This window comes from Ostrea edulis, chromosome 5 (assembly GCF_947568905.1).
Source record: "Ostrea edulis chromosome 5, xbOstEdul1.1, whole genome shotgun sequence".
NCBI classification, from domain to species: Eukaryota; Metazoa; Mollusca; class Bivalvia; order Ostreida; family Ostreidae; genus Ostrea; species Ostrea edulis.
In genome coordinates, this window is record NC_079168.1 from 21,805,456 (window position 1) to 21,827,514 (window position 22,059).

Here is a 22,059-nt window from a genome sequence, read left to right on the forward strand (position 1 = left end):
AACAAAAAAAATGTGTCATTTCATTAAAAATGACTATATACATAGGAGACATATTTCAAGCCCTATAAAATCCAGGAGCTTCCCCCTAACTTTAATTCCTGGAGCCACCCCTGCCTAGTCTCTGATCAATTTGATAAAAGTTAACATATTGTGTTTTGGGGGCACACTAGGGGCAGATCCAGGAAATTCGGGTGCGGGGGGGGGGGGCAACTTTATGAGGCAGCTAGAGGGGTCTGGGGCCGCCTTGAGTCCCCCAGTGGGCCCAGGGCAAAGCCCTTAGAAGCTCCTGGATTTTACAGATTTTATAGGGCTTGAAATATGTCTCCTATTTAGTCATTTGTACTATTTTCTATCATTTTTAATAAGGTGAAATTAATAAAATAATCAAATTAAGTTCTCCCAATAAAGTGATTCAAGAAATCAAAAGATTTTGTCATTTATTTCTCCAGGAGTGGAAGAAATTATTGCTTCTTTTATTGTTTAGTACATTTTTCTTCTCAAGAGACCACGATTTATCTTAAATTTTAAAAAATTAGGGGGGTGGGGGGCGTGCACCGGCTACGCCCTCCTTTAATCCGCCCTGCGCACATGTGCATAAATAACATACAAAATTTACCGTGATTAATGGATTAGGCTTTTCAAATAACCTTTTTACACCGCGGTTGGCACTTGTTGCATCGATATATTGGTCGCCATTATGACTCTAAGCATTCCGGGATAATGATGTTTACAGCCCTACAAGATACGATTCTTTACTTCCACGTGAACCCGGCCCCCTTACCACAATATTCAAAGGCAAAGGCAATACTTTTCGCACGTGTCTTTTAAGAATCATGTGAAATATCTAAGATAAGATTTTATTAATTTATGTTTCGCATATGGTCATGGTTAATTTATCTTTGGTGAACCATTGACCTTCTTTTATGTCATTTGAATACTGACGTCATCACAACACTAACAACAACAGGTCGTAAGAAGCATTGTGGAGGTAAACAGGAAAATCTAGTTAAAAGATTTTATTTTGGATTTAATGAATTAATGTTGAGGATTATCCTGTCGGCGGTCGGATTGATAATGTTGATATCCATGCAGTGTAGGCTAGATCAGAATGAACGCTGTTCCATTAGGCCCTAATACATTTCCACTGCTGTAGTTAATGTACATTGCAGGGGGGGGGGGGGGGGGGGGGGGGGGGGGGGGGGGGGGGCTTGGAAGAGAAATATAACCAAGTTTTTGAAATAGCTCTACAAAATTTAGCTAATAGTAAAATTACGGAGAAGACAGTATCTTTGTAATTATAAATATCACCATTTCGCTGCTTAGATTGCGAGTAGATTTCATTTTCATGGCAATATCTTAACTGTGTGATATTAAAATATCTGCCTTGAATAGGCCTAATTCACTAGTGACATCTGACGCGACTTAAATATTTTGTACCTTATGCGCATGTAATGATAAGTATTACGTGTAGATTTCATTGCATTATAGTGATTCGCAATCATTATTTTAAAATAAGAAGTCGGATGGCATAACAATACACCTCGCCAACTTTGGTATCTTAGCCGGATCCATGATTTCAGTATCGGTGTTTGGGGGGGGGGGGGGGGTGTAAGAGGCAGAGGATCTGGGGGCCACCTTTTAGCCCCGATAGATCCAAGGCAGGGCGCTCAAATATCCAAGCACCTGTTAAAATAATACAGGTAGTATATGTCTGTTGGTAAACTTTTCTCGAGTACCAAGAGATTTGGTGCGAGGGACCAAATCGAGTGGCGAGAGAAAAGTTTAACAACATACCTAATACATGTTCACACGAGAAATGAAAAATCTTGTGGGTCTGTATTTAATTTATCATAACCCTTCCGTATTTTTAATCCTTTTATCAAGATCATCAGTATTTACATGTATGTATCTTGATTTATTACATGTATGTATCTTGATTGGTGTAAGTTTGTGCCCTCAAGGGGAGGTTACCTATATTCAACAGCCAGGTGAGGGTGCACAGTGAGTAGTTTTCAAGTATTATTAAGTTTTTCGTACACATTCAATATATCTTCATCCATGTTTCAAGAGAGTGTGTCATGTCTTTTCAAATGGATTTAATTAAGATAAGAACTTGCTAAAACTATTCTATATCAAATGACACAGTCACAATGGTATTTTTGGAAAAGTGGTTTGTGTTTTGCACTAATTAAACTAAATGACATGCTTAGTTTATTCATTTAGATCATTTTCCGGACAATAATGATTAGTTTCGTATCTGTTATCTTCCTGAATTGATTTTGCACGATGAGACATCAAACGAGCAAAGACTTCCACATCTGGCATGATATGATTTATAGATAATGAAAAAAGTATTCCTAAATCAATTCTTCGTATTCATTCTAAACAACCTTGCATCCCCATTAATCATACAGGAGTGACGATGACAGCGATAAGAAATTGAATTAAGCAAACCGAGTTCTGTCCCTTGGAGACCGGCAAAGGGTCATTACTAGCATCGTTTTCGTGTATGCTGTGTAGGCAAGATGGTATCTAGCACTTGAAAGCATTGGTAGGGATCTTAAGGGAATATTGGTACCACAGATATGATCTAAGTTTATATATTCTCTCACATGGTAGTGTAACGGAAGGTGTGAGGAGTCTTTGTATTCCTTTTAAAGAAATCATTGGGTTAAAACTAGGTCATGGAATCTGTACTCCAGTACTTTGAGATTGCCCTAATTAGTACGCATCGACTATGCTGTTTTAAACATATATATGCACCTGTAAACTGTTACGTTTTGTTGATGACCTTAAACTCGAATGTCGTTCCATTGTATTTTGGTTGGATGACCCGATTCAAACTACATTTAAACATCTCAGAATGATTTTTATCAAACTTGGAGGAAGGCTTACTCTGTTATGGACGTGATCCTTTGTGTGCATTACAGTGTAGTATTCGGACACATGCAGGTATGCATTATCAGGGGTGGATCCAGGAATATTTTTAAAGGGGGGGGGGGTCTACCGTTAGTTTTGGTTTTTCAAAGGGAGGTCCACCCTCAAAAAGCGTTACTTCTACCTAGCAGATTTTTAAGGCAAAATTTTCAGACGGGGGGAGGGGGTCCAACCCCTGGAACCCCATCTGGATCCGCTACTGAGTATTGTACAAAGATTGGGGATCCTATTAACTGTCCATCAAAGGAATTGTTCTTTAATAAATAGTTGGTATTTGATAAAAAAAAATATTTCAAAGGATTCGATTGTTGTAACAGAAATACATTTACAGTATTCAATTAGAATTCGTGTGACGTGTTACATTTTTTGTATCTCTTTTTAATATTTTTTGTCATTCAAAAGCATACAACTGTGACCTGTCTTGTCTCGTGCCCGTGTAAGTTTACCTCTCGTTCAATACATACAGAGATTACATTGTCAATGTGTAATAAATGAGGGGGAGACGCCTCAAAGTTTAAAAAGAACAACACATAATGGATGTAGTGAACAGCCTGATCTACATCATGTGATTTCATCGGGAGTGACTTCATATGAATTTCTTTTTCTTTTTTCTTTATTTGATTTCATCAAACATGTTGACATAAAATCACATAAACCACAATATTACTAAAAGGAAATGCGTAATCAGATTTACAAGTTTACTAAAGTTATAACAATTTCCAGCATACCACTAAGGTGCTGCATTGGTGCACTGCAATATTGAGCTACAGGTATGTAATGTATAACTTCTTACTCTACTTTTAGAACATATTTCAAATTGCTCGTGTAGATATTCACATTGTTTCCTAGCTTGAACAACATTATTAGGGTTGCAAAATGCTTTGCAATGATTTTCTTTAACTACGTTAAAGCTGGTAAATGTGCAGCAAATTATTGAATAATGCTTTTGTCTATTATATCTTTATATACACTTTGTAGTACAGTCCTAGATATTCTACTACAGATTTGCAAAAGGCATAATATCGAGAATATTTCGGTATATATCTACCAGCTTCAAATTCTAAGAAATGTGAAGAAATTTGAAGTCTTCCTGTTTAAAAATCCACCCAACAGGCGTACGTAATCACGTGCACTGCGCGACTATACTGCAGTAATTCTCCCTATGTTTATTAAGACTCGTCACTGATGATGCTATTTGTACTGGATGTGGTGGTGAGGGAAATTCATCACATATAGCTTGCATATAAAATATCAATTGCAATTACCCAGTTTTCACGAAATATTCACAGAAAAGTAGATTCAGGAAATCACTTGCTCGATTGCAAATCTTAGAAGAGGAACATCAATGATTTTAGCATTTGTTATTAATTGTGAAGACTTAACGGAATTGATCTAGCGTATTAGTTACTACAGAAAAGAAGCAACGAATAGATTTCATCATGGTTTCTCTGCAGTTGGCATTCACAAAAATGAGGCTTCTCCAGATCTTTCAGGAATCGATATACCCCCCAAAATAGATTTTTACAGACAGGAGTTGAATTTGTAAAGGGGTATGATACTGTTGTCTTATCGCATGCTATCGACCCCCCAAATACACCAAGAGCGTATTTTTAAAAATTATGTAATCTATAAATCTTTGACAAAAACCCCCCACAAAAAACCCAACAACAACAACAAAAAAATCAACAATAAAATGATTGGGTTTAAATGAATTTGAGAGGATGGTGTTCAATAATACAGTGTATACTGCTTTAAAATAGTTTTAGAAGTAGCATATTGACAAATTTTTATGTATTCAATGTTTTGAAATTCGTCCAGATCGGAACGTTACTGAATATGGTAGTGAGAGTGTAATTGTACGGCATGTGTGGATATGGACTGCTTACTATCATGCCATACTTCTGTCCCTTAAACAAGTTATTTTCTATAGACTGTTGACATCCAGGAAAAATATGGTTGGATATGAATTAGAAAAGAAAGAAAAAAATAGTATTGCCAATGTGTGACATTCAACTTACTAGTATTTGTGTTGACACACAGGCACTCCACACTTTAAATATCTGTATTTAAAAAATGTCTTCCTATAAACAAAATATTGCATGTCAAATTGTCAACATAATTAGATTGCATGTTATAACACAAATAAACTGTATGTCAGCATAATTAAGTTCATCTATAGAAAATAACTTGTTTTAGGGGGCTATGGTAGCACATTTCTCCCCCCCCCCCCCCCCCCCCCCCCCCCCCCCCCACCCCACATGCAAGATAAATTATGTCAACATCCAAGAAGTGTATGCTAACATGCAAGATAAACAAGATAAATATGTGTACATGCAAGATGATAGTTAATATACTGATCTGATTTTGATATAACACACAATAAATAACTCGCATTTCGACATCATTATGTCGCATGTCGACTTAATTAATTCGTATGTTGACTTAATTAAATCGCATGTCGACATAATTAAATCGCATGTCGACATAATTAACTCGCATGACGACATAATTTTGTTGCGTGTCGGCTTAATGATCGCCTGTCGATATATATATGTTGCATCTTTCATGTATGATGTCAGATACTGGCATTAAAATAAAATTCTCTAAGTCTATACCAACTGATTATTTCGCATGTAGATGTGTTAGCATACTTTTCTTGAGTGTTGACAAATTTCATCTGCATGTAAGGGGGGGGGGGGGGTGGCAGAATATGCCACCATAGTAGTGGGAATGCAGAATACCTCATGCCTTGGGTATAGGGAAATGTTCAGCCAATGTGAACGATATGCAAGTTAGGTGTTATCGTCACAGATTTGCGGGGGGTGGGGGTGGGGGTGAAATGCAAACAGCCCATGGAACTCTGGTGGGAGTCTTAAAGGCAAAGAAGCAGTTCTAAGTTTCATTTATTCATATTTTAGGATGGGGAATTATACTTTCACGCCCCTGATAAACCCGCCAATGTATTCAGGTAGCGTATCACTCAAACGAAATCTGTGCAGAATACCACTACGTCTGTTACAGAGGTCATTATTTTCAATACTGTGCACTGTCAGTTGCTGCACCTGTGCCACAACATTCAAATAGCCTCCAGGGCACAGCCGTGGTCTGTACTGTCTTCTCATACAGTGATAGTTACAAAACCGAGCAAAATTACACACACCGGAATTGTCTATATGGTAATGGTGAATGCATTATCTAGCTCATTTGGATGCCGAATGATGGTCTTTGAGCGTACTAATTATATGTACTTCTGTGTCGGATATTGTCCATTACTTACAGATTACCATATTCAGCTTCTGTACAATGGGAATATTTTGATGATACTCTAGTTGAAATTTGTCCGTATTTTTTTTTTTATTTCCTGTATTTAGCAAAGTACAGTTCAGACAAGGACACTATCCATAGTGTCAACTTGTTATGAAAAGGAAAACTTTAATTTCTCGTTCTTCGTTGTGCAGTTATATAGTGTTAAGGCACATTGCTTCTGAATGCCAATAAAGAAGTGACAGCCTAGTCATGAATTTTATCTGGATCATCTCAAAAAATCAGAAAGGTAGTTAACATCTTTCAAGAAGGAAGTTTTGTTGAATATAGGATGGGTCGAACTGAACGAGAGTCAGTTTAATTGGAAGTCAGTGGCCTGAATATTTCACATACCTAGGCTATTTTATTTGCACGTCTCCAAAAGGATTTGTAAGTGTAAAAATTGTGTATTCTTAGTTACTAGTATTTGGGATTTTTTTTTCAAGTCAAAGACAGGTACGTATTATGATTAATGTGAAATCCGCTGGTCATGTTATTTCAAGGGGACCAGAAACGAACAGAATTGCAGTAAACTTTGCGTAATTTCTTGAATAGCATGATATCTGCAAACTTACACTTTATGTAGTTCTGCGAGTAAGCCAGCGATTACGTGACAACGTTATCTTTAACTGTAGGGAAATATCACACGCGCTTCGTGAAAATTGGTTCTGTGAGAAAGTTACAAAAATGTAGGAGATGTACAGTTTACATGTACATTCGAGTGAGAAATGTGTGGGGTGCTGCAGAAAATAGTCACCATTTAACGACTCCTGTATGACGAACCATTAAGACAGCGCTGCGCTCTAAGTGTACACGGCTAAAGAGGAATAAATCTCGCAGTATTAGTAGACAGGGCAATATATATAGTCCTCTTGATCCTTAGATAGTAAAGTTGATGATTTTCTGGTATAGATTGTAATATTACAGTGAACACTCGTTCAGAAACAAAAAGTTACACATCTACAATAGATGTATCGATAATCCTGTTTATGTTAAAAACTTGTCATACAAACAAACAAAAATTAACTGCTTGCTACATAAATCTCTGGTGGATTTTGAAGTCTTAATTGTGTTAGAAAATACTAGTGTAACGGCTGGTGTTTTTGTTTGTTCGTTTGTTTTTGGAAAGAATATTTTCAACGAGAACCACCACGGAGACGATTTCTTTATCTAGAAGAAAACGCAATTGAAACTTATACAAGATTATAGGCTATTTATCTGTGTATGATTCAGTGCATGGCGTGAGCTTATTTCCTTAGAACTCCGACATTGTTTGCATTCATTGTGTCTTCCGTCGTATTGTATCAACAAGTACTTAATTGTCGTACATGTATCTTACTGTTTCCGACCCCATTTGTTTACATCGCCACTGCGTACATAAATAATTTTGAGAATATATGCTTGTATCTTCCATTTTCAGAATGCACATAGATGTTTCTATTAAATAAATTGCATGATAAGAAATTTTACATAACTATTTCCAGAGACAAAGCAGAATAAATGATTATGTCAACAGTCTTCATTGCCTAGCAGTTTCTGTACGGAGATTATTGATCATCCCGTGTACTACGTCACTGAATTGAGAGAAATATAATTATGGGATGTAGACTATCGTCGACAGAGGGCGATGAAACCACGAAGGCTGGATCGCTGACGAACATCGATGAAATCATGGCGGATGCGCTTCCCGACCCAGCGCCCCCCGCACCAACAGATTCACGACTTCCGCTCGATGCAAGACAGGTGTTCAAACTAAAAAAATCATGGAAAGGAATTAAAAGATGCATGGCAGATACAGGAGTGGAAATGTTTATCAGGTAAGCCTAGAATGATGGCGGTATTTCCTCCATTCATGTGCTGACGACGTACTGTACTGTGTGTTGGGTAAAGGCAGTGCGCACCTGTTAACAGCGGCTTATGAAACAGAAAACAAAAGGGGGGAAATGTGTAGATCTAGTACCACAAATGATTTCAATTAAATATTAAAGAAAGATCCTTTGTATATATATATTCACGCACACACTTGATTTTATTGCTCATGTGCTCAAGTCGTGGAAAGGTAATGCGTGTTGATTTGCACTTCAAAGCTGAATTATCTGAGAACACCTTCAACTGTTGTTAATGATGTTTCTTAATTAATTAATGTCACCAATACATATTTATGAAGTCCTCTGTTGCATGTGGACATCAATTCTCAGTTCGTGAGGTCCAGTGTTCATTAACCATTCGTCGACCCCCAGTACTATACATGCAGTAATTACTGTAATTTGGTTGTGAAGGCGACGGAAATTCATTTCCATCTGAACCTACATTGAGGATGTTCGGAGATTAATCGAAATTTACAGAAATGAATAACTCTATGTAGTGGGTATTCCTAATGGTCAAATCAATGTATTCTCATATTAACACTTTTTATGGCATGATTTGGAATATACCACATCCCATCAGGAAACACATGTTGCACCTAAGTCTAAATGTGGTTTAAAAGAACCTATTACATGTTGAGATATCCCACTCCGTACATGCAGTATTCATGTCGAGCTGTATGATGTAGGTTGATCCACACGAAATTTGATTTTCAAGTATCGAATCCATCTACATGAATCTATCAATATGATACACAAAAGAAAATACATTTTAGATGACGTCAGAAATACTGATTCGGTATAAGTAAGAGTTCGGTTCATTGGAACCTTACTTACATGTAGCTTGATCGACTACATCGCCACACCTACTTTGAATACATGGCCGTTATAATTTTGACCGTTTTAAATATTTTTGTCTACAGCGTGAAATAATGTGCTGGCGTTGATTTACACATGTAATTTCAGGGTAGAGGGAAAAAAATCAAACTATTACACTTTGCATGTTATCGAAAATATTGATAAAAAAAGATAATTAAGAAATATATAATTGAATCAGGTATGGTATTTTAAAGACAACCTGATATTACTATAGAGAAGTCAAGGACGAGGAATGGTTGTGATTTTAATAAGATTTTAACGTAATGAGTTACATGTGTATATCGTGACTCTTTATTGCATGCAAAAAACAAAAATCACACAAGGAAGACTGGAATAAAATCAGTGACAAGCATGTCATATATCAGTCATTACACTTAATATTTAATTCTTAGAAAAAAAATCATTGATTGTAACATGATTTTAATCAGAGTAGTACATATTCCGTGCAGTCCTAGTACTGACGTCATGGATCGAGCTGTGTGCCTCAATTCAAAAGTTATATACATGTGTATATATATATATATATATATATATATATATATATATATATATATATATATAATCATGTATCATTTGTGTGTGAAAATAAATCTTAATAATGCAGAATTAAGACATCAACTTTTAAAAGATTTTTAAACGCAATACATTTCATCATGAATTGAAGACTTTTAATTGGGGGGGGGGGGGGGGGGGGCTTCCTTATGTTTACCCACACTGTGTTAATTTCAACGCAAACTGAATATTATCAAAGGACTTCCATACGGGTTGCACGAAATATGTGGGGAGAAGGGGGAGGGGGGGGGGGGGGGGTGAGGACCATTTTCGCGTTTGTAGTATGTGCACAACATATTCTAACATGCAATACACGTAAAAACCCGAGAAACCATCACACGTATATACTTACATGTACAGATTATACACGTAAAAACCCGAGAAACCATCACACGTATATACTTACATGTATACAGATTGTACACGTAAAAACCCGAGAAACCATCACACGTATATACTTACATGTACAGATTATACATGTAAAAACCTGAGAAACCATCACACGTATATACTTACATGTACAGATTGGTAATGCTCAGGAAACTGAAAGTACATTGTAGATTTGTGAAATCGCAATTGTTTTTATAGTTTATATAGCGGAAAGGGATTTAGAATTACATTTGATGATCCTATTCAAACCTGATATACCTATAGGAACATTAGCGAGTTTTCCCTCGCTTAACGCTAGACATTGGCTAGTTGTTTCCCTGGGGAGACCTTGAACAACATGTATAAACAAGGTCATCAGACACTCGCAGAACACTGGCAGAAACCCATTAGCGTCTAATGCGCGTAATTGTAGTTCATGTCTTCTTAAAAAAAAAATTGCAGACATTTTGACAAAGTAGAATGTACGATAAACGGGTGTTTTGTATGATGAATATATAAAGATGCCGATCTTTGAAGCATGCACGGATAGTAAATAGCATATTCAATGCTGTCTTAAAGGTGTAGAAAATGCCGTTCCAACACCTGGGCGTGTTCATTTGACAGATTCCTGTTTTAAACGCTCTCTTCTATTAACTGTTCCATTTTGTAGAGATTGTAGAAATGAAAGTAACCTTTTTACTGGTGTAAAACCTGTCGCTTACTATTAAATCAATAATTTCCTGTAGAGAGCAAATAAAAAAGGAGATAAATAATGAATAGTAAATAGGTACTGTCTGCTAAAATAAATTTGGTACGTTGTTTAGTTACACATAAATAATTAGAGGCTCTTTTTATTCCCTGTTCAGATTTTCATGTAAATCAACTAATAACCCTTTAAAGTAAAATTTCGACTATCCCACACCCCACCCCCAAACAAATGGCCAATATACCGAATTATTCGGTGTATGCAGATGCATGTAATTTCCTCGTATATTGTGCACTTTTAATATGTGACTACTCCTTAGTTACCATCGAGTGACAGATTCTCTGGTCTCTCGAGAAACCTGCACAGCAGCAGAAAATCGCTAAACGGGGGAGTAGGCACCTTCTCTATTAGAAGTTGTTCCTTTGGCAGTTGGCTACAATTAATCGATTGACAAGGAATAAGCCTGCTATGACTAGGGTTTAGGAAGGGACTGCCATCCCTAAGTTCACGATAATTTGTATCTCTAACCAACGTACAGGTAGAATGAAATTACAGATATACCATTCTAATTTTGTTAGTATACATATACATGTACATGTATTCTATGTGCAGCAAAAAAAAAAACAAAAAAAAAAAAAAAAAGAAAGGTTCATACTGGCGCGAAGTTTTTTGTTTTTAATTTTCAATTTTTTAATGTTTATTTTTTTTTTTTTTTTTTTTTTTTTTTTTTTTAGTTTTTGCTGACATGCAACACGTTTATGCAAACTCTCAGAGTCAGATTTTGATTAAAACCCACAAAACACGCTAAATATACACTCTGTACTATAGCATACATGTTATATTTGAAGCATCAGAATTACATGTACCCAAAATGCCTGCTGATATCAATAACACAATTCAGAAATTTAACATTTTAATTACAATAAAATATATCAATGAAAAACTTCAATTTAAACTTACTGTAATCAATATTTATAGAATAGTGTGTGTTATTTGTTCACTGCTGAGTGGAATTTACATGCAAGGATACCCCATTTTATAGCGCCTTCGAAGAATGAAATACACAACTCAGTTAAGTTCAGTCCCCAGTAATGTAATATCCAATGTAATTCTGCAAAGTGTTTTGACTACAAAATTCACAGTTTATATATCCTAAAACACAATTCTAACCAGCTCTGTTCTAGAAATTGTAAATAAAAAGTTACTATTAAATGCTCCCAAGCAATATGAAAATCATACACTTTTCCAAAATAGGGCATAACACACATGGATACTCTAGACGTTTGAATCAAATGAGGTCATATGTATCAATAACTAATGATCGATGAATTCATCTAGTTCACATGCACATATATAGAAGTTTTGAGCGTATCGTTGTGTAAGTTAATGCATGTACATGTACCTTAATGTAAGTGTACCGGTGGCGGGTCCAAGGATTTTGAAAGGATGCATAATGGGAAAAGAGTACCAATTCGTTTCCCATAGAATTCAATACCATCCTTTGGGCCTTTCACTAATTCACTATAATAGTTTTAGACAAATATCCACTGTTATTTGAAAGTGCATTCCAAGCGTTGATATTAAAAACCACACACATATACAGGGTTCCATTGTATTTATAGGCTATGTTTGTGGTTCTTAACAGCATGCAGTAATTTGCAGTGGATTACACCTCTCATTTTCAACACATGATCCCAACTATGATAATTTTGTGCAATACTTTCTCATTTCGACAATTGATTTAAGCACTTCCAGTATTTCAATTAAAAGTTATTTCATTCTTGAATTCATCCAATCATGTAGCACCTCTTTCAGCTTTGGGTGAACATCTCTCAGTCTATACATGCAGGATATCATTCCTAAATTGAGTGCCAAAAGTTAGGAGGGTTCTGAGGCACTGCCCAACCCTGTAAAATCAAGATAAACGAAGCTAATCGTTTTGAGTATTACATGTATCTCGCGGGCAAAATTCCAAGTTCATACCATTCTGAAATTTTAACGTTAGACTCGCATACAGACACAGGCAAATGATTACCTGTTGTAAAATATTCTTAATTGCATTGCAGTTTAATATATAATTCATCTATTGTTACGCGTGAGAGAAGTCCTTGTGAATGGACAGTTACTGAATATTGTTTTATTTAGTAGCTGATTTCGGCATATCTAGTACGTTGTCGTTATCGGAAGGTTTCAGTGTCGGACTGGTGGGTCAGTTTTATAACAGATGCGCATGCCTTTAACCCGCTGAAGAGGAGCAGTAGAGTGCCCCCCGAACCTCATATAACGACAAAATGTGCACAATCTTAAATACATATCAAACGTGCATGTATTTAACGAACCGGTAGCTCATTGGAAGAGTGTTCGCTTTGTAACCGGGAGGTCATGAATCCTGCTCGTGTCATAGCCGCGTAAGACATAAACAGAGGTAGTGATTCCTTCTTCGCCAAATGATCGGCATTCAGAAGTGAGAGTCACGGGTCTTTCGGATATGACCTTGAAAACAGAGGTCCCATGCTGCGACCGGCGTTGTAACGTAAAACAAAAACACTCACTGCTTAGTACGGCCATGGGCGCTAAGCATAGGTCTAAATTTGTGGTATTTCACCTACAGCTGGTGACGTCTCAGTGTGTGTAAAAAATTCTCAAAGGGACGGAAAACAAACAAATGTAGTCAACGATCGTGAACTATGTTAGTCTTAAAAGTTACCGGATATTCAATGCAGTTAGATGCTTCCTTATTTCGTTCACACTAATATAACACACATAAACTTTTACAACAAACATACATTTTGATTACCAACGTGTAAAAAATAGAAACACCAATAATGGCTTCAGCCATAAAATTGCACTTGCACACACTATACAGCATACCTACCACATAGTGAGGTCAGCGGTGACTTCAGACTCCGGGGCCATAAACTTTACACGAGCTCACTCTTTATCTAAGCTTCACTTTTTCACTAATGCCCCTTCTATAACTTAGCGCGGAGCCTGGTCTCATTATTTAGACCAAATAATCACGTGACCTGCAGTGTACCCTAAATACCTATTCGAATACTCTTACATGTACGCACAGAATAATGATTATCATTCACATCCATTGTGCTATATGTCATTTGGTATTCAAAGGAAACTGAGTCGTGGTTGATTAAATTGCACATGTGTAAGATGTGTATGAATGCATTATTGTAGTGTTTGAATGCATTATTGTACCTATACCGTATGGAGAGTATGTATACATTATGTATGAATACATTACTATACGTGTACGGCGTGATTAGTGTGAATGCACTGTTTAAGTGTTATACATATATGGTGTGGAGAGTGCGTCTGCAATGTAGTACATATACGGTGTGATTAGTATTTAGGTATTAGTGTACATGAACGGTGCGGATAGTATGACTACACTGTTGTACTTTGTGTGATGAGTATAAATGCACTGTTGTACACTGTGTGATAACTGATAAGTATAAATGTACTGTTGTACACTGTGATGAACATAAATGCACTGTTGTACACTGTGTGATGAATATAAATGCACTGTTGTACACTGTGATGAATATAAATGCACAGTTTTACACTGTGTGATGAGTATAAATGCACTGTTGTACACTGTGTGATGAATATAAATGCACTGTTCTACACTGTGTGATGAGTATAAATGCACTGTTGTACACTGTGTGATGAGTATAAATGCACTGTTGTACACTGTGTGATGAGTATAAATGCACTGTTGTACACTGTGATAACTGATAAGTATAAATGTACTGTTGTACATACACTGTGTGATGAGTATAAATGCACTGTTGTACACTGTGATGAATATAAATGCACTGTTGTACACTGTGTGATGAGTATAATTGCACTGTTGTACACTGTGTGATGAGTATAAATGCACTGTTGTACACTGTGTGATGAGTATAAATGCACTGTTGTACACTGTGTGATGAGTATAAATGCACTGTTGTACACTGTGTGATGAGTATAAATGCACTGTTGTACACTGTGTGATGTGTATAAATGCACTGTTGTACACTGTGTGATGAGTATAAATGCACTGCTGTACATTGTGTGATAAGTATAAATGCACTGTTGTACACTGTGATGAATATAAATGCACTGTTGTACACTGTGTGATGAGTATAATTGCACTGTTGTACACTGTGTGATGAGTATAAATGCACTGTTGTACACTGTGTGATGAGTATAAATGCACTGTTGTACACTGTGTGATGAGTATACAGCGATTTTTTTCTACCCACTGGTACTGGTACCGGTACCCATTCAATTGGGAAAAATAGCATCAAAATCGAACAAATTGGGAATTTTCTACCAAAGTATCGGCATATGATTTCAACTAAAAGAAAAGAAAAAAGTCATCTCTTTACAAACTTTTTTACGCTAATATTTGCTGTTGTGAGACATAAGGAATTGTCGTAGGCTCGTTTTAGAATTGTCGTACATGTAGCTCTACAAAACGCGCTCACTGTCATGATCTGTACTTTCGATTTAATACCGGAAGTTTTAGTTAACTTGTACAACGTTTCAGACTAAGTAAATATTACGATGCCAGCGGCCGGTCTATTTTTCGGCATGTAAATTGGGAATTTTTAGTCTCAAAATTGGGAAAAATCAATGGTTTTTGGCATTGGGAATGGTACCGTTTATCGGTACCAGTTATATAAGGAAAAAAATCGCTGGTATAAATGCACTGTTGTACACTGTGTGATGAGTATAAATGCACTGTTGTACACTGTGTGATGAGTATAAATGCACTGCTGTACATTGTGTGATAAGTATAAATGCACTGTTGTACACTGTGATGAATATAAATGCACTGTTGTACATGCACGGTGTGATTAGTTGAAATGGACTGTTGTACACTGTGTGATAAGTATAAATGCACTCTTGTACACTGTGGGATGAGTATAAATGCACTGCTGTACACTGTGTCATGAGTTGCACATGCGCGGTGTGATTAGTTGAAATGGACTGTTGTACTGTAGAGTGTAGTAACTATGAATACATTGTGGTTCTCATTATATATATAAATATGATGCCATATACTGAAGCTCGATTATCGATGAAAAACCACCCAATTTGGTGTTGATCGAAGTTTTGATCTCTTGAACGACGTATTTTTGAAATCATGGAAATTTCGTTGTAGAAGATTTTTTTGGGGGTAAAGTGCAGTAGAGTGATTTCAACTATGAGGAGGCAGTTTGAATAAAAATGCCTCTTCGGATAAGAACAAATGATAATTTAAAGATGTTTCCATGTAATGTTGTTGGCAGACAGCTTTCCTCTCCGTGAGGAAGAGATTGTTTCGCTTATATTACACAACGTGAATATCGATATGGCGGCAGAAAATTTAGTGGGGTGACAAGGAAACCGTTTTATTCAATTTGAAGATTTGATTGATTGGCGAGGTTTAATGCATATTTGATGATTATATTCAAGAGGAAAACTGGGCCTTTTTTGGTAGATAAGAGACGCTCATAATAGCTACATGTACATAGATTCTATTTTTCAACATTGAGAGATGTGGTAGCGTGTTGGGAGGCTTATTATTATTGACACAAAACCGACATTAATAAATTATGCAACGAAATAATCCCCATATCTTAACACAATCGGCGGTAATGACATATTGTAAATTTTAATGTTTGGGTAGTTGTAAATACAAAATTTTACAACTTAAAAATAAAATTTATATCATGACTCAGTAAATTTTATTTACAGCATGGCAGTGAAAACAAGTCAAGGTAAATAATAGTATTTTTGATAAGAAAATAAACAGATTTTGAAAGACACTGTGAGATAGAAAACAGATGAGCAGCTTACTCACACCGAGGAACTGGGCCCATGCGTGACTATTTCCTATTGCATCCAGTGAAATAATACTAAAATGTTGATGTTACATCATACTGACAAAAAAGAATACGTTTGCAGCTAATTTGATTGTTAAATTCGTAGTACTCCGGCAATAAATAGCCTCATATTATTCGTAAAATGTCCAGTTACATTATCTCTTATGAGAGAAACGTTGATGAACGAAAATCGTTATCATTTTAATTATTGAGTGGCTGTTGGCCCGCCATGTGGATCATCTTCATTTTTATCTGAAATGAAAAATAATTATGGAATGGCTCATGTAGTAGGATTTTTCTTTTTTGCGAAACTTTAATGTTTTAGAGAATGGAACTACTGTATTTTTGGCCAATGCTTGTAATCAATATATTGCTAAAATAACGAGTAGAAAACTTTGGACATGGATTGTGAGTTTACCTGATGTACACTCAAGGCTCAGTTCAACATCTCTCCAAGACAGTTTCCTATTTCTATATGCATACAAATTTAAACTATCTGACATCTTCACCAGCCAGTGAATGGACTCATTGCACGTGACTGATTGAAAAGAAAAGGCACATATATTCTAAGAACACACAAAATCAGAATGGATGGTGTGGTGTTTGATTGTCTGTTAGAACCACTTCTTGGCAGCAGCTGTATGGCTAGCAAGCTAACCATCAAACATCTCTTTGGAAGAAAGCTTTTTCACAACTAGAACAATAGCTTCACCCAAGATTTGGTGTTAATTAACTTTTTTTCTTCTTAAGTGAATTAGTGAAGTGTACGTTTTGTTAATTTTCACCCAAAGTAAATGATAAGAAATAATGAAAATTGGGGGTAAGATTATGAAATCAGTTACATGCCATAAGGTGACAAAGAGAATCACCGAAACATTTCTGCGAAAGTATCATTATATATACACAGTGCAGATTCATGTTACGAACTTACCTCATACTTTGAAATATACACATGTCAGAAAAATGCTTTAAAATATTGTTTTAGAAACAAATTTGTAGTTTACCAGTTTATTTATTTATTTTATATATATACAGGGTGTTTCATAATATATGTTATGTTTGGAATCTATAATTGAACAAACACAGGAAATAGATAAATAAAAAAACTTTATATCATATAACTACATGTATCCATTAGATTATATACATTTTATTGTTTCTACAGGTGTTAACTTTTGTTAAAGGGTTAACCTTGTATGACCAAGTTAGGGTCACTACCACTACCCACAGTTTAACACATCAATTAGCTGCAGGACCGTAGCTCTTCCGGGGAATTGAGCGTACCAGGGAGCTACAGATATACCCATTATAAAAACCGTCCATATTTACGGTGCATTTTTTTTTTTTTTTTTTTTTTTTTTTTTTTTGCGTATGGTAGAGATCTTGATATAAAAAAAAATCGTAGCATATTTTCCCACTACACTTGTGTTCAAACACACCTTCAAACACTCAGTAAATCCGCATGCGATCCGAAAACCCACAGCCTCAATTTTGTTTGTTGACATAGCCATACTGTAAGAGTGGTTATTTACTTTGGGGGTGAAGTACACATTTTTCCTTGTCCAACATTACGCGTGGGGAAAATAAGCGGTAACTGAAAATAATATATCAAATATTTATAACTATACACGTGGGGGGGGGGGGAGGGATTTACGCGCTTATTACGTGACCGCGTAATTTGTGTAAACCCCCCCCCCCCCCAACACCCCCCCCCCCCCCGTAAATAATCACTTTTACAGTATTAGTTTACCAGTAAAATCGAATCCCGTTGAATATTTACATATTGATAATTCCAAAAATATGTATGTATTTGGTCTTAAGTCATCAGACATACGAATGCTTCCTATAAAATAAAGAAAAACATTATAATTCCTTTAGACGTAAATTATTGAGTATTGAAAAATCAATCCTGATATGTTAGGAAAGCCTAGTGTGGTTCTCGCCACTACGTTTTCGATAGTGAAGTGTAAAAACGGATTAGCAAGGACGGAGCCCAGACTAATGAAAGCCGTGAATTCAATATTCAAACCTATTTGCACAATTCTGTTTTGATTTTATCCAAAATATTAAATTATTTGTGGGGATATAAGTTCGCATAAACAGTATTGTTTCAGGAATACGCGTGTGGAAATTGACGGGGTTCGTTTTCACTGGCAACCAAAATCTAGAAGTCAATAAACGAAATTATTAGAAGCTGTGAGTTTTCGGTTTGCACGGGGCTTTAATGAAGGTTGAACACAAATGTAGTGGAAAAATATGTTAAGAATGTTTTGATATTAAGTTATTGAGACGGCGATGCAGTAAGACCACAACCGTAAAAAAAAAAAAGGGGGGGGGGTTGGATCCGTAGCTCTTTGGTTTGTCTTACCCCCCCCCCCCCCCCACCCCCCCGACAGGTACACATCAATATACTGGGATGTATTGCCAAGACTTTAATTGGGAATTTTAACACATATATGCAAAACGATCATCAAGGCTGGTAATTTGTCGCTCTTTCTCTTGTAACATGTCGCGGACCAATCGAAATTATGTATTCACTAAGTAGGACATCCGTTAGGAATGTAGAATCCAATCAATAAAACGCTGGTTTTTAAGAAATCGAAGGGACTTAACTGAGTCAAGTTCTTGACAGGCGGGATATTCACTTTTTCACATTGCTTTGTGACATGCTTATGAAATATTGATCCGCACTTCTGGTGACAGTAATCTAACAGTTTATCACAAATTGCGTTTTTGACAGATGGCGTAATTTAAGGGACCAATATACGGTTCATACATATGAAAAGTCAATAAGCTAATCACCATGAATAGCTAAGAGACACGAGATTACGAATGCCTTTCAATTGGCATATCTAATCGAATCTAATTATAATTAGTTTAATTCAAACGCTTCAGCATCTTGCTCGGGACAAAAAAATCAACACCCTATAAATGAATTCCATTATCCAAACACAGCGGATCCCGTAATTCACACAAGGAAAAGGACCCAGATTTATCAATTACACACCAGAGATTACCAATCAATATTTGCATTGAAATGAATTTCCGTATTCAGCATTTTGTATGGATTAAGTCCAGGACATGCAATATAATCTGTATGTTATCGGGGCTCCACTCGGTGTTTTGTTTGGTTATTTAGGTACAGGATGGAAAGTTTCACATTCTAAAAACTCGAAATCGATGAATAAAATATATTTCTGTGTTGTGGTTTCTATTCGTAATTTAGTCGATTCTAGTTACATGTGCAATAGAGCACTGAATTGTGTGGGTTTGGTTTTTTTAAAAAGTTGTATGTGTTTATTTCGTTTGTCATTCCCGGAATTTTTCAGTTATATTGAGACGTCAGCAACTGTGAGTGAGACGCCACAAAGCAATACCTACATTGTATACATGAAGCCCGGGACTGTAGCAGTGAGATTTCTTTATCGTGCCAACATCTGCTGCAACAAGGGACCTCGGTTTTTATGTTATAATCCGAAAGACTCGGGTCTTTCACTTTTAAAATGCCGAGCGTTTAGTGATGAAGCAGTCAATACTTGTTCATTCTATTTTTACATCATAGGTTTGACGTGGCCCAGGTACATATTAAGTGTTCGAGCGGGGCTCGTCACTCGGTCATCAAAACGAACATTTGCACCACTGAGTCACCGTAACCGGTTTAACATTCCCGTGAAGATCCGGGTTAGGATAGGTCCTCAATACCCCCCCCCCCCCCACCCCCACCCACTCCCGGGATCCGGGTCAGAATAGGTCCTCAGTATTCCTTACTTGTAAAAGGCGACTAAATGGGGCGGTCCTTCGAATGAGACCGCAAAAACCGAGGCCCCGTGTCACAGCAGGTGTGGCACGATAAAGATCCCTCCCTGCTTAAAGCCTGATATTAGTCATTATGGTTTAGAAATTATAAAACTCCAGCGCATTTCTCAGAAACTCCGCAAAGCAGTGTATCTTTGGATTACTAGGTTACGCCCCCTTCTTTTGGTTGAAAAAGTTTGTGTCAATGGAAGAAGTATATGTATTCGGATCCTCGATCCCCCATTCAATTTTATACGCCCGTCTTTAGACTTGTGGTACAGCGATGTCTGTACGTCCGTCCATCCGTCCGTCCGTTCGGGGTTTTCTCTTTATAATTTCATTTCCCTTTCACATATCATGCTGAAACTTGCTGTGTAGCTTCTTTGTGGATCACACTAGATCATACTGCAATTTTGATCCATTTCAACCTTTTTTCCAGGAGTTTTACCCCTTTATTTGGAAATAATTATTATATGGAGGGTACATAATTTGTCCGCCCTACTCCTCCCACAGTTTTCAAGTGAGAGCCTTCTTATTTTGTGGAGTGTTTGTATGGGTATTGAAGATGTGGATGTGGGATGGATTGTGATTTTCTACAATTTTTGAGAAAATTACAGGTTGTTGAACTTAGTCTATTTGGAAATCAATATTCTATGGAGGGTACATAATTTGTCCGCCCTACTCCTTCCACAGTTTTCAAGTGAGGACCTTCTTATTTTGTGGAGTGTTTGTATAGGTACTGAAAATGTGCATGCGGGATGGATTTTTATTTTCTACAATTTTTGAGAAAATTACAGGTTGTTGAACCTAGTCTATTTGGAAATTAATATTCTATGGAGGGTACATAATTTGTCCACCCAAATCCTCCCACAGTTTTCAAGTGAGGACCATCTTATTTTGTGGAGTGTTTTCATGGGTATTGAAGATGTGCATCTGGGGAAGGATTTTGATTTTCTTCCATTTTGGAAAAAATTACAGGTTGTTGAAGTTGGTCCATTTTGAGGAAATCTCGATTTTTAATCTAAGACCCTTTGTTCATATGAAAGTTTGTCACAGCCTCATGATGGTTGATACTACTTGAAGCAACGTTATACAAATTATAGCACAAGAAAAACACCCTATGTAAGCATTTCACGGGCGTATTATGTACCGTTTGCGGTACTCTTTTTATGGGTATACCCCTGACTAACGACACCAGTAGACAATATTTTATTTGAACAAACATATAATTCTATTAGAGTAGAGATCAAAGACGTTGAAATAAACACAAAACTTGGAACACCTTACTTTAAATATTTATAGATGCTATCAATTATCTTACTTTGCCCTTTATCAAGTATCAACTATGAAGCAGACTTATTTGTAAATATTTACATTTCCAAAGATTTTGCCTTTGATGTTTCTGCCTACTGTAATGATATCCACTTCCCCATGGATACGTTGCAATTCTAAACAATGCGCGTATGAATACATATAACATGTATATAGTCCGTCTCATTTAACGGCTGGGAATTCTGACAGGAATGAAAGTTGATTGTAAATATAAGAATTAAAATTCAGGTTTGAAAATAAACCGGGGTATGAACTGCGGCGTTTCACACCAGCATACTTTACCGAAGCGCATTTGTGCTTCATGAAATTTAATTCTTAATGATATATGAATCTAAAATCCAAATTTTATATATTATTAATAGATCTAGTACAATCCTGCATATACATGTATATATAGTCCAGGAAAACATCTGATCAAGGCACGAGGATGCGATGAAACAAGTGTACGGCA

At 36.4% G+C, this 22,059-nt stretch overlaps 1 protein-coding gene and 1 long non-coding RNA gene across 7 annotated transcripts in view; one reads left to right on the plus strand and one right to left on the minus strand.

Moving 5' to 3' along the window:
* Positions 1 to 22,059, plus strand: part of LOC125652162 (myoglobin-like) — a 67,063-nt gene that overhangs the window by 41,046 nt on the left and 3,958 nt on the right. For 3 of the 6 annotated variants that reach the window (XM_048881156.2, XM_048881157.2, XM_056164416.1), the window contains exon 2: positions 7,725 to 8,057. In XM_048881156.2, the coding sequence (XP_048737113.1) occupies positions 7,837 to 8,057 (221 nt within the window). In that variant the 5' untranslated portion in view covers positions 7,725 to 7,836. Of the gene's footprint in view, positions 1 to 3,616; positions 3,708 to 5,937; positions 6,631 to 7,724; positions 8,058 to 22,059 lie in introns of those variants that run through there. The other 3 variants (XM_048881154.2, XM_048881159.2, XM_048881158.2) reach the window with 3 other exon arrangements.
* LOC130054481 (uncharacterized) lies at positions 11,277 to 13,952 on the minus strand. Its single transcript, XR_008802789.1, has 2 exons — positions 13,487 to 13,952; positions 11,277 to 12,518 (listed from the first exon to the last, which is right to left on the minus strand). It is a non-coding gene; the product is annotated as an uncharacterized LOC130054481 (long non-coding RNA).